The 14,224-nt window shown below is 45.2% G+C and overlaps 1 protein-coding gene across 1 annotated transcript in view; it reads right to left on the bottom strand.

Moving 5' to 3' along the window:
- Positions 1 to 13,369, bottom strand: part of C5PHXorf65 (chromosome 5p CXorf65 homolog) — a 310,330-nt gene extending 296,961 nt beyond the window's left edge. The window contains exon 1 of the mRNA XM_069612252.1: positions 13,276 to 13,369. Coding sequence (XP_069468353.1) covers positions 13,276 to 13,369 — 94 coding nt within the window. The remainder of the gene's footprint in view (positions 1 to 13,275) is intronic.
- Positions 13,370 to 14,224: the final 855 nt, after the last annotated feature.

Genomic DNA, 14,224 nt, shown 5'->3' on the forward strand with positions numbered 1-14,224 from the left:
GATTGGACCAATGTTTGCTATTGTCCAGCTAGACCACCAAATATACTTGACATGATTAAAACATAAGAAAATATAAACCATGCTGCATGTGGCTCTATTTCAAGTATTGTGAAACTTAATTCACTTCTTGAGACTGAAACATTAGAGAATGTAAAATATGCTATCTCTGACTTTATTTTGTGTACTGAGAAGAAGATGGCCAAGGATCAGTCTGGAGAAGCAGAGTGAGCGCTCTAGCTTCCTAGCAAATGTTATTGGCCCAAAGCAAATCGATTTTCCAGTGCAGAAGTTTAAACTCATCACAGCTGAGATGCGGGGAGAAACCTGCCCTCCAAGGAGGAATCCAGTGAGCCATGCAGCAGGCAGGCGAGCGTAGGAGGAGAACCCAAAAGCGGTACAGGAAGCAAGGACTGCTCGGGCTGCTGTCGAGAAGAACCTCTGGACATCCAGAGCACCGGCAAAGCATCCATGAGAGAGGACGTGCCGCTGGGGAGATGCAGGCATCCACAGCACCGCTGCAGACCACGACAGAGTCCTGAACACTATCGGAGCCTCAAGAGATGCAGCAGCCGCTTGGGATACGCTGGTACCTGCCAGGAAGAAGCAAACAGGTACGTGGGTTACCCAAGAGGTGCTTGAGGTCCAGGGGAGTGAGGGGGTGAAGGCGGAAGCTGGAACAAGAGGGTCTGGGACCCTGGGAACAAAGTGCGTGTTCGGGACCCACAACCATGTGCGAAACAGAAACAAAGCAACATTCAAATATTATGAGTCTGGGACTCGCACCCAAAGAGGGACTTGGCTGGAGAGTATACCAATCCGGTTTGAATACTGTGAGTCTGGGACCCGCACCCAAATGAGGGGTTCATGAAAGGATCACTGCTTGGTAGATGACTGAACCAAGCAGTTATAAATATTGCGAGTCTGGGACTAGCACCTAAAAGAGGGACAGTCCACGAGTGGAAAATTGCTTGGCCGGGGAGTAAGCCAAGCCATCCTGAATAGTGTGAGTCTGGAACCCACACCCAAAATAATAAAAAAATATATAGTGAAACGGATCCCATGCTTGGAAAAAGGTGTGTGACAAGTTGGTGGGATAAATAGTAGAAATAAAGGAAGCGTATGCATGTGAACTGCCTACTAACCACTGTATAAGAAAATACAGGCCCGAGATGCCCCAGAAGGAGAGAAACATTACAAGTAGGAATCTAGGGGAAAGTACTACGACCCTAACCTTGGAGTCCTACAGTTTTAAACATTTCTTTATTTTGATCACTTTTGATTACCCAAGAGACTGGGAACCTTTCTGTTCTGTTAGTTGGATCTACAATGAACACTTTACTTTGGGAATAGATCATCCTTGCTCAGTTGGTTTAAGTTATTAGTGTTAGGGACAGAGGTAGGATTTATGAGACAGGACCGTGACAGACTTTATAGTTTTGGACATACTGACAATTTCCTATGTTTTCTTAGAGGCAGGCCAATCTCTCTTAGTTTCAGGGACAGAGAGGCCTTTCTCTAATCCTTTTTCATAAAATAAAAATTTCTGCCCAAAAACATGCCACCATTATGTCCGAGCCTTACTTCTTCAACCTCATACTGGTATGTGTTACCTCCTCTTTGTGAAGCTCAGGGCCAATGGAATCTTCCCCTCCATTCCAGAGAGGGTCCTGAACACACCTGGTGGGCAAACGAACAGGGGACAGTCGGCTGGATAGTGAGAAACACTGGCTTGCGCCGCAGCGCAGAGGAAAGAGGCTCTTCCTCGGAGGAGGAGCAGAACTGAAAAGCCAGGCAGTTGGAGTGGTGGGTGGAAACCATAGGCAACCCGCTGAATGCTGCCACTTGGACGAAGGCAGAAGTCCTGACGAGACTGGTACCACTGAAAGAGGAAGCACCATTAAGCAACCCAAGACGTACCAGCGCACAGTGCCTCTGCTGCTGATGCGAAGAACATGAGTGAAGAAGCTAACCACTCAGTCAACAGCCAGTAAGCACCTGGGCCAGAGAGACCACCTCCGCAGCTGAGCACTGCCGCTGGAAAGAAGGTACGCAACGTTACACGAGTGGCGGGTGGAGGCCGGTGAGGCCACACAGTAGACCACGGCAGGTTTATAAACACAGACCCCAGGATTGGGTAAAAGAAACCACAAAGAAGGCAGGGATGAGTAGGACAGTAGACCACGCCAGGGTGATAACCAGAACCCACCAGGAGGGATGAGAAAACCGCAACAAAACCATGGCTGAGCATCCCCATAGCCCACACCAGGCTGATAATGAAAGACGCCAGGCGGGGGTGAAAGAAACTGAATGAAAGGACTGTATACCACACTAAGCTCATAAAGTGAGGACCCCAGATGGGGGTAAGCAAAAATGTACATAGCCTGGGCTGAGCAATCCCATAGCCCGTGCTGGGCATATAAACGGCAGATCCCAAGAGGGGGTGAAACAAATCATAATGAAAGCAGGTCTGAGCAGGCATGTATGGTCTGATCACCAGAAGACCCCAGGAGGTGGGTGAGATAAATCTCAATGAAGCCAGGGCTGAGCAAGTCTATAGCCCATGCCAGGCTGATAAACTGAGGACCCAAGAAGGGGATGCAAGAAACTACAACACAAGCAGGGTGAAGCAGGCCCGTAGCCCACACATGGCCAGGAATCAGAAGACCTCAGAAGGGGGCGATAGTAATCACAACCAATGCAAGAACCAAAGTTGTGCTAAGTGTGGCGAGTCAGAATAAGGACACAGACTCGTTGAGGACATGTTGTCTAATCCTTCATTAAAGTAAAAAGATCAAGCTTCTTTCCCTGTCACTCTGGGTGATCCCTACCTATTTTACAAATTAAAACTGTTTTTGGAATGACTGTCTGGCTGGTCGGACTTCTTCAATGATGTTGGCAGTGGTCGCTTTTATTAAAAACCTGGAGCTACTTGACTGTACAACTGTATGAAATATCAATTGTGAGGAACTATGAGCCTCATCATGAGTTGGGCGGTATCCTGGCGGTAATACCACTGAGATACCGCTGGGGCTATTAGCATTAACGCCAAACTCCCCGGTGCTATTAGCGCGGATCATGGGTTTGGCGGAACGGTAATTCCCCATTGGGCCCAACCGGGAATTCCCCATTGGGGCCAATGGGGAATTGTCAGCGCTACTACCGTCAGCGGTATTAGCGTGCAGTAATAGTGCTGAAAATTGGCAAATTCGGAGTAGATTTACACTCAGCTAGGTATAAATCCTGCCAAACCCGTGATTTGGCGGACCCTTAAATGCGGCGGTAATAGTGTTACCTCCGCATTTAAGGGTTACCGCCAAACTCATGATGAGGCAGTATGTGTTTTGTATGTGTTTTTAATCTTGATGTATAATGGAGCTGTGGATTTTTTTTTTATTTGTAATGATTGTTTTATCTTTTGGAGTTTATTAACTACAATTGAACTGTTAAATGATTATTATATTGTATGATTTTTTGAGCTATATCTTACAAATGTTGATTTATATGCTGTGCTAAAGGCTAATTTGCCATATAACAATAAAATACTAAAATACAAAAATGTATAAACTAAGGTGCTTGTCACAAGTCTGGACAATGTATACTAGGGTGAAAAGGAAAATAAGACCCACTAGGCTCACTAAGCCTGGAGGGAGAGCAACAGTCGAGGGAGTAAGGTGGAGAGAAGACATAAAAACAGATGAAGTAGTTGGTAAACATGGAATTGAAGAGGGGCAGGGGGGGCCTAGAGCTGGGGGGAGGAGGGGAGTATGGGTGTTTGTACTTACTTGTGCGCTATGTGAAGGCATGTTTGAGTAAGTCACTGGCAACAGATTCTGAATTAATAATAAACTTTATTAACCTAAAAGTCAGGATAGAAGAGGGCCTATCTTGTGCTATGCTGTGGTGGGATTTCCCTACCAAACCAAAACTAAGGAAAATCAAAGTCCATGAGTTCAATTTAGGAATCTGTCTGTGTCCAAAAGCTATACTTGCCCTAACAACTAATCTATACAATGTGCAGGGATGTCAGCGACAAACAAAACAGTGTTGAACATAAAGCTCAGAGCAATGGCCAGCTCACAGCTTTCTTTCAGCTCCCGTCCCCAAGTATAAGGCAGTTCCAACAAAAGTCTCAGGATTGCCTTGAGTTCAGGATGATATAGAATTAAGCAGTACTCTGGGTTCCCTTCTCGAAGTTTCAAAACACAGTTCAGGATGATATAGAATTAAGCCGTACTCAGGGTTCCCTTCCCCAAGTTTCACAACACAGTTCAAAACACCAAATATATTGAGATTCCGTCCTCAACTCAATTAGTAGTTCAAAGTTCAAACCTCAGGGTTCCTTTCCCCAAGATGCACTTCCAATGATGTATTGATATAATGGTGTTTCTCAGTTTACTCAAAGTTCTGCGCCCCACTTGCGCCCTCTGCATATGGTCAGTCTTTATACAAAAAAGTGTCTTGGCTGTATGTTTTAGTTCATTTTGGTTCACTTGTTAACATTCCTCTCCAAAGTTCCATTCACTTTGGTGTCCAATATACATTGGATTCACTTGACTTGTGTAAGATTCTATTGACTTTAAGGTTCAATCTGTTTTGGTTTCTTGGGTTCAAAGTCTTATTGATTTTTAAATTCAACAAATCTGAACTTTGCTTGCCTTTAAAATTTCATTCACCTTTAAGCTTGGCACACAGTGGGTTTATTTGAATTTTAAAGCTTCATTTCTTTATAATCTTCATAAGGGACTTTCAAAAACGTGCTTTGATTACACATGACCACTCCATAGCAAAGTATTCAATTGTTCAATAATTACTAAGTTCCATTATTCGCTGGTTAACAAGGATTCGGATCGAAGACCTTCGGAAAAGTGTCTCACCATTCACGCGACCACTCTGATACAACATAACTTTGCCCATAAGATCAAACACTTGCATACGGGTTTCTGCTTTCATTGTTGTCTTATTAAGGTGACAGATCATGGTGCAAATGCGTGTAACGACGAGACACGGTATGTTATAATTTTGAAAATTAATACAAATAAATTTAAAAAACCTATGGTGCTCGTCTTCTAGTAAGTAATCCACAAACAGTCTCGGGTGACCTCTTGGATTAATTGGATTATTGGTCTTTCCCTTCTCTTGAAATATCTCTCTTAGGTTTCAGAAGTTCTCCTTTCTTGTCTGTGCATATCTTTGAAAGCTCACTGCGCTTTGTTGCTCTTTAGTTGATATGTGCTTCAGAGGCCTGCTTTCTCTAGGCTCTTTTCTGGATGTACGTGATTATTTCTCCAGCGTCGCTCTCCGTATGGTTGTCTGGCTCTTCATGGTGTCCTGGTCCTCCATTGCACGACCGGACGCTTTGTAGCCTTCTAGTGCCGGTGGTATCTGCAACGTTCCACGGACCTGCTGTCCACCACGTGATGCCTTTCGGGGTCGTGCTATCACCTTCTTTGGTTGCTCATGCAGCGTCAATCCACGAGTTTCTTTGTGAGCATAGCCCTGATGTTCTGTGCCTAACTGAAACATGGCTCACAGAAACATCTGCTCCGTGTTGGTGCAGGTGCTCTCTGATGAATATGATATTATCCATCTAGATCGGGTCTCGGACCACCCGGAGGGATGGGGGGAGTGTTTTTTTGAAAACCCATGTTTTATTCTCAACCCTTCCCCAGGCTCACAACATGAAAATTGTACGTTTCGACGTGTGTGCCAACTTATCAGCACATTTCCTCATTGGTTATCGTCCTCCAGGCACAGATTCTGATTTTCTGAACTCATTTTTAGATCTTGTGGCATCACTCCAAGTTAAATTCACTAAACAAGTAGTGCTAGGTGATTTTAAAACCACGTTTAATTTTTGTAATGTTATTTATTTATTTCCTTTGTAAATCACGCAGAAACCCTCAGGCATCAGGGCGCTGTGGAACAAGTTACATGGGCCCAAAGGCGAGGCAGACAACATTCGAGAATATCAAACAGGTTACAGTGTGGTTTACATAGGCAGATTAGTTGAACAACCAGGTTTTAAGAGCTTTGCGGAAGGTCTTGAAGGGCCCCTTAATCTCACTCATGCTCCTGCAGTAGCTCCATGTTTTTAATCAATGTCGGATCTTGGTTTAAATCAGTGTGCTCATGAGTCAACTCATGCTTCGGGGAATATTTGGGATCTTATTTTCTCATCTGACTCATGAATTTCTATTTCCTCTGTTAAGCAAGTCCTATGGTCTGATCTCTGGATAGTGGCTTTTCTGATTCAGTTCCTGGTGCCATCACTCAAACCCTACGCTCCAGCTGTTATGATGTGAAATGGTCGCTCTCTAGAGTGCAGTTGGGTCTATGATTCATGACAGATGCAATAGCGTCCCAAAGGTGGATCTCCCTTTCCTATCTCAGGTGTTTAGTCACATAGCTGATCAAGATGCCCCACTTAAGCTTGGTAGCCCTCTCAGACGGCCTTCCGAGCAATGGTTCTCTGATGAGCTTAAAGCAGCACACCTTGCTTTGGGACAAGCCAAACGTAAGTGGCGTCTTTCTTATGGGTCTACTGAGAAGTTGGCTTCTTGTCACCTTACTGAACAATATCATGTCGATATTCGTGACGCAAAACAGGAGGCCGTTCTCACTAACAAGGTTTAGACGGCTCTGCACCAGTCCAAAGAACTATTTGCAGTGGTTACGTTACTTTATTCTACAACCCAATGTTCTCCTGGAGTGGTGCCTACTCAAACACTCTGTAACCCACTTTCTGATTTTTTTTCTCACCAAAATTGTAAATATACCTAACAACATTCTCTTAGTGAGTCAGAATGTTGCAAATGCGGTTCAGATCAAAGAAGCAGACATGGTCTCAATTCCCTATATTTTCCCCCGAGATCGTATTAAATGCTATAAAACCACTTAAATCCGCTGCTCCCACACACCCCATCCCTTTGGATATACTTAAAGATTCAATGCCTAACATAGTGACCTAGGTATCGCAGCAGTCAACTTGTCTTGTTAATCTGGCTTTATTCCGGCTGAGCTTAAACAGGCCACTGTTATTCCCCTTCTTAAGAAGCCCTCACTGGACCCCTCTATTTTGGCACATTTCTGTCCCATCTCTATTCTTCACTTCCTAATGAAACCTTTGGATGATTTGGTATCCCCTCTTCTTTTCTCAATCTTCAGGCTTACTTGACTCCTTTCAGTCGGGTTTTCGTACGGGCTGGGCACAGAGAGATTCCTGGGGCCTCATTACGACCCAGGCGGTAACCATGGCGCTTTTAGCACCATTGGTTGCCGCCGGAATCCCTCCTTTTCTACTTCTTGTGGGCTTTCCTGTGGTGTCTCTCAAGGCTCTGCCTTGTCCCCTATGCTTCTTAACTCATCCATTCCTACGGGCTCTGATGCTATTCCTAAGCCAACACCACTCAGCTTATGGTTCGTCTATATTTTAAACAAGCAGAGCTGTCGCTGTGTCTGTATGAGTGCTTGGTGGCCGTATGGATGGATGAACAGCAATTGGCTCAAGATCAATGGGGACAAGACAGAGGTTCTGGTGGTAGGTCCTCCTCCTGCTCCCACTCTATGGACTCCTCTTTTCTGGTCACTTGCTTTAGGTGATCTTCCTATTCTGGTGAAGGTGGTTAAGAATCTGGGTGTTAACCTGTCAGCGTCCCTTTCTATGGCCTCCCAGGTCAGTGCTGTCTGTAAAACGTGTCATTTTAACCTAATTTTCTGCAAGGTGTTACCTTTCTTGCCTAGTCATCTGCAGCAATTGGTAGTTGCTTCTCTAGTCTGGAGCCACATCGATTATTGTTGCGCCTTATTTTTAGCTCGCCCATTGGTCTCATTCAATGGTTGCAGCTATTGCAGAATCTGGCTGGCCGGGTTGCCACCAATACTGCCTACAGATCCCACATCACTCCTGTACTTCGGTCACTTCACTGGCTCCCAGTTGCTAAGAGGATTGAGTTCAAGTCCCTCTGCTTGGTCCATCAGGCTTACTATCGCTTGGGGGCGGAACATTTACGAGACAAGTTTGCTCCTTTTCTTCCGAGGTGTCGTCTTCGCTCTAGTAACGCATATATGGTTACAGTTCCTACATGTAGTTTAGCTAGGGTTGCTGGTCATGCTTTCTCAATCGCTTCTGGCAAATTGTGGAATGCCTTGCCCCCAGACAAACCCAGAACAACTTTGAATTTAGGCAGCCATTAAAAACACTTCTATTTTAGGTGACAAAATGTTGCTTCCAGTTCTGTTCTGAGTATCCTAGCACCAAGGTGCCCTTGGGTGGAAGGGCGCTATACAAATTTGGATAACATAAATTAACCTTCTGCTGGGCTCCAGCCCTCCCTCTTGGGCTCGCCGTGGCTCTGCCGTCCCAAACTGAAAAGCAAAATTAATTTGAAACTTGCAGGATTCCAGGGTTGCCTCTCTGTCACAGTAGGGATTTGTTTGTCTCAGTATTGATATTCCACAGGATCTGTTCATGTAGTTTCTGTGTCCCTGTCTTGATATTCCACAGGATCTGTTATTGTAGTTTCTTCATCCCAGTCTTGATATTCCACAGGATCTGTTAATGTAGTTTCTTCGTCCCAGTCTTGGTATTCCACAGGATCTGTTATTGTAGTTTCTTTGTCCCAGTCTTCATATTCCACAGGATCTGTTATTGTAGTTTCTTTGTCCCAGTCCTGATATGCTAAGGATTTGTTATTGTAGTTTCTTTGTCCCAGTCTTGATATTCCACAGGATCTGTTATTGTAGTGTCTTCGTCCCAGTCTTGATATTCCACAGGATCTGTTAATGTAGTTTCTTCATCCCAGTCTTGATATTCCACAGGATCTGTTATTGTAGTTTCTTCGTCCCAGTCTTGATATTCCACAGGATCTGTTATTGTAGTTTCTTCGTCCCAGTCTTGATATTCCACAGGATCTGTTATTGTAGTTTCTTTGTCCCAGTCTGATATTCCACAGGATCTGTTATTGTAGTTTCTTCGTCCCAGTCTTGGTATTTCACTGGATATGTTATAGTAGTTTCTTTGTCCCAGTCTTGATATTCCACAGGATCTGTAATTGTAGTTTCTTTGTCCCAGTCTTGATATTTCACAGGGTCTGGTATTGTAAAACACCCCATGTAGACCATAGTATGTACGACTTGAGGGGGCTCCTCATGGGAACGGGAGTCCTTGTCTCCAAAAGGGGAGTCCGTCCCAGTGTGTTCCACGTGCCTCTACCCCTAGGGAGGGTATTGCAGAACGGGTTCACTTCCCTAGCCTCACAGAAAAGAGCTCCCCAACGGGTAGAAGGGACAAAGTCCTTCAATTTGTCACATAAGCAAATCCGTAGCCTACCCGGGGCTGGATATAGAACTATCCGAGCAGGAATAAGAGGGAAGCTGTTTTGTGAACATTGACCGATACAAATCAGAGGAATTGTTACGTTTAATAAATCCCTGAGAAGGAAATAAACCAGAAACTCTCTAGACAACCTGATAAAAGAATGGTTTTGCTAAAAGGACATTGAGAGACACTTTTTGTTTGAATATTGGAACCACCTGTCCCAAAGCTGGAAAAGATTATTGAGTGGCGGTCATGAAACCAACCACCACCAATTTCACAAAGGGGGAGAGTAATCTTAATCTAAGTCCAAATTTAGATTGTCTTTCTTTTTGTAGTGGCAGGGCAGATGTTAGGTTAGCATAGGTTTGATAGCGGCCGAGTTTATTTGTTGGACACTGACAAGCAGCGGGTTTTTTTAGAACAGAAAACTCATATTAGCGCTAGGGATTAGCTGATGTTTTCTTTAATTTAAAAAATAAAGCATCCTGTTTAAACATGTACTTGTGTCCGTCTCCTATATCTGACTTACTACATGATGCAGTATTAGACGTTAAGAGGCGGTGGTGTGACCCAAGGCGAAGGAGGAGATATGACAAGTCGTAGTGACACAGAGGTGGTACGATCAGGAGGAGAAGAGGACACACAGAGGAACTAGCAACAACAACACGCAGTGAGGCCAGAAAAGTCTAGGGAGTAAAATCCCAAGCGGTGAAAGCTGAGATAAGAACACCAGGTGGCAAGGATGAGACCTAGGCAGTGTAGCAAGGTTCTACGTGAAATTACCTTTTTTGAAAGGTCTCAAGAGAAAAAGGCTTATTTACTTTGACCGATTTTCTTTTGATCGGAAAACCATCATTGTGAATGTATTTTTCTCCTGAGACCTTTAAAATGCGGTGTCCCCCTTTTTTTTTATATTCGGGGGGGGTTTCATCATCCACCGAACACCCCATTGTTCTCCCCTCTCCCCAGCCCCCCACCCTCTCCCTCTGGATTCCAGCCCCCACCACCTAAACCTAAACACATACATACAACGGTGTCCAGTCAATTGGTCGACAGCAAACTGGTCGACTGCAATTTGGTCGACACCATTTGGTCGAATGCCAAATGGTCTAATTTTTTTTTTTTATATATATGTGTTTTGTGGGTTTTCGTGTGGGGAAAAAAAATAAAAAAGAAAAAAAAGGGGCTTGGGGAGGGGGACCCCCCCAAAAAAAACCAAAAAAGGGGTAAAAAAAAAAAAAAAAAAAATTCGACCATTTGGCATTCGACCAAATGGTGTCGACCAGTTGTCCTGTCGACCAAATGTTTTCGACCAATTGACTGAGAACCACATACAACACACACACCAACGCACACACGTACACACACACGTACCCGTTCTCCTAGCCCCTCGCTTCCTGGTCCCGCAGAGCCTGTCACACCCTGCGCGTACTCGTGTGAGGCAGAGCGTGGCAGTTCGCTTTAGAAAGACTGAACCGGGCCGTCACAGAGCGGTCTTTCCAAAGCGACCTTTTAGTGAAAAGATCTTTAGAAGAAGATTGTTTCACTGGGAACGGTGTAGCAAGCCAGAAGAAGGACTCAGACCAGAGCAAATGCGTTTCAAGTAACTTTATTCAACTTAAAAGTAAAATGCCTCCTAACCCTATTGCTAAAGGGAGTGTTCCCTTCCTATCGAACTAAACGAAGGTGCCCATTAATAGTCAAAAGGAGAATAGTCCCCCGTTCAGACCTATCTGCTACACTGGCCCTATTACTTGGACAAAATCAAAGAAAATTAGGTTGAGGGCCCTGCACTCAGTGTTGGATACTAGAATACTTCCCAAGTGCTCTGGGAATGTCTCCTGGCTCTGGATTCTGCAATTTAACCGATCTCCTTATTTCATAGTTCTTGGCAGTTTACCAAAGTTCCTCTAGTTGTTAAGATGGAGGGATATTTTGGTGTACTTTGATGCAAAGCGCTTACTAAATGCAAACAAGTCTGGTTTTGGGTGTCTCTGTGTTCCCCTTGTATCTGTTCTTAGCTTTTGGGTTCCTCTGTCCCAATGTCTCCCTCATATATCTAACTCTTCCTATTCTCTGCGGGGTGCCCCCATGGGGCCCCCTCACAATGTCTTGCCACTTTACTTTGCGTGTTGGTTCCTGCGGCTCGATTGGGTTCCTCCGGCCCAATACCTTCACTGTTATCTCTCTGGAATACAGGAAGCTCCTCTTTCCATCTGGTTCTCTTAGATCTCAGGAACCTGTGACTTGTTGTGAGGATTATACTGTTTGGGTTTCTCACTTCTCCACAACCCTGTTCTTTCTGTTATACCTCTGGGGTATGGGTGATCCCCTTTACTATTCGTTTATTTCAACTCTCGATTCAGAGGCTGGGAGTCTCTGTGCTCCCTTGATATTTGTTCGGTGCTTGGTTAATTGGGCCCCTCTGGCTTTGGGTTTCTCTGTCCCAATGCTTCACTTGTCTGGGGTATTGTTAACCCCTCTCTTCTTGTAGTTCTCTCGGCTCTTGGGGTTTTTTGTGACCCTTCTGCAGGTTTATCCTATTACTCAGGCTCCCGTAATCTTCCCTTTTCGCTCATTCAGTCTTTCTCTCTGGGCCTCTGTGACCCCGGGACTGGGTTAGGACATTCTTTCCTTGTTCCCCACTCACTATTTCCTCTCTCTGCCCCCCTTTGACCTGGGTAACCTGCATTCCTTCCATGCTGCAGGGTCTGCTCCAGTGAGGGTGTGTCTGAGCTTTCCTTCCAACTATTGTGCCCATTTTGTGGTGATCTGGAATACATTCCTGCAGAACATGACCATTTCTGACCCTATTTTCTTTTCCCTTTCCATCCTTTCTGTTCACCCTCACATTTCCTTTCTCCCTCGTGTCTAGTGCATTAAAAAGCTCCAAATAAATAATGAAAACCTTTTAGTGACGTGGTGGCAGGGTCTGTGTTTGATACTCAGCACCCGCATAATTGCCAGCTCAGCCAATCACCACTGGCCTACGCTACTACGCTGTTTCTCTTAATGACTTTACATTACGGCTGAGCTGACATTGGTCCAGCATTTGCCCGAGCGCACATACCCATTCGATATTGACAGTACTGATCCCTTGTAAGCCCTACCATGCTGTTACCTGTGGCTGGACCCTAGCACGTATGGTTTTGAGCTTTCACTGTGAGTCTCTGGTTTTTCTAAATTCAACTATGCCCCTATCTGTACAGAATAGAGCTCCTTATCTTCAAGAGCTATGACGTATATAAACTATATCTCTGTGTGAGAATTCTAGCTATTCAAAGTGGTACCTGTATCAGACCCTTGTCCACCTCACTCCCCCCCAAAGAGCTTGCCATCGACTGCTTAGCCATCGCTCCTAAGAGGTAAACCAAGGGGAGCTAAAGAGCCATGTCCTCCATGTATCCTGAACCTGCAAGAGCCAAAGCTGGGACTAAATCCCCGGTTTCAGGTTTCATGATCAGCAACATCCTCACTAGACTACATTCCCTCAACATCTTTTCAAGAGCCATGTCCTCCATGTATCCTGAACCTGCAAGAGCCGAAGCTGGGACTAAACCCCGGTTCCAGGTTTCATGATCAGCAACATCCTCACTAGACTACATTCGCTCAACATCTTCTCAAGAGCCATGTCCTCCATGTAATTTGAACCTGCAAGAGCCGAAGCTGGGACTAAATCCCCAGTTTCAGGTTTCATGATCAGCAACATCCTCACTAGACTACATTCGCTCAGTATCTTCTCAAGAGCCATTTCTGACAAGAGCTCTGGAGGGATCCTGCCCTGCATGGAAATAGGGTGTTTCCCAACAGATCCGTGGTGTAGTCTTGTTGGGGCATCATCGGTTTCCCCATAGGCCTGTCCACCTCCCCATCTCCATGGGGTGGCATTGAGACTTTTGGCCATGTATATGGCAAATGCTACAAAAGGGTGAGGTTAGGCTGTAGGAATGTGGTCTCACCTCCATGCTTAATATAAATAATCGTGGATGGTGAGGGGACGTATTCTCCAGAAGTCTCCTGCTCCTCGTCATCTTCTAGATCGGTGCAGCTCATGATTAGGTCTGCATGGCTGAGTCACTGCAGTGACCTCTGTGTAACCCAAGCTTTGTGATGTCACCTGTCAAACATCTTATATGCTGCAGCACAGTGGGGGGTCTCCCAGAGGACAACCCCAAAGCAGTACAGTCTGTAGAGGAGCCTGTGGGATCTAGCCCTGTTAAGTGCACTTCACAAACCCCAGTTTCCGAGTAGCCTGGTTGTGTCTAGGCTAGAATGTGATGGCACAGGGGTGATCAGGTTGCTGTGTAACTCAGAGAACACATGCTTGGGGACAATGAAAGCATTCTCCAGGCTAAAGCTATTGTAGCATTATTCATCTTTAAACTCTACAAGTAACCACTAACTCAAACTGACCTCCATACATTAAACTGTGCATTCAAAATTGGTAAGAGGTTAGAAACCTATGTTTCATTATGGCTAAGCAGGAAAACACCCCCACACAGTGTCGGGTGGCAGCGGATGGTGCAGAAGTGCCTAGCATCTGTGAGCAATGTGCGCCCCACTGAATCCTAGGTGTTGGGGTGTACACTGGCAGGCATCGTGCATACGTTGACACTGAGTTCTTAGTGTAGGATGGAAACGTTTCCCTGTCCTGTGCTTCTGCAGGCCCCTAACTCCTAGCTGAAGCTGGTCTTCCAGCTGCCTGGGTTGCCAGGTGTTGTGGGTCAGAAGAAGGACACGCACTCCGATTTCCCATCTCACTGATATTTTATTAACAAAAAAGGTGAAATCTCCTAACTTTGCCTAGGCTAGGAGCCTTCACTAATTAAACTAGGGTGCTCATTAGCCATCAGTGAGAGTCCAAGCCAAGTTCAGTCCACTGTCCAAAACTAACCTGTTCAGTTCAAC

The sequence above is a fragment of the Ambystoma mexicanum genome, chromosome 5p (genome assembly GCF_040938575.1).
Source record: "Ambystoma mexicanum isolate Mex_15411 chromosome 5p, UKY_AmexF1_1, whole genome shotgun sequence".
NCBI lineage: Eukaryota > Metazoa > Chordata > Amphibia > Caudata > Ambystomatidae > Ambystoma > Ambystoma mexicanum.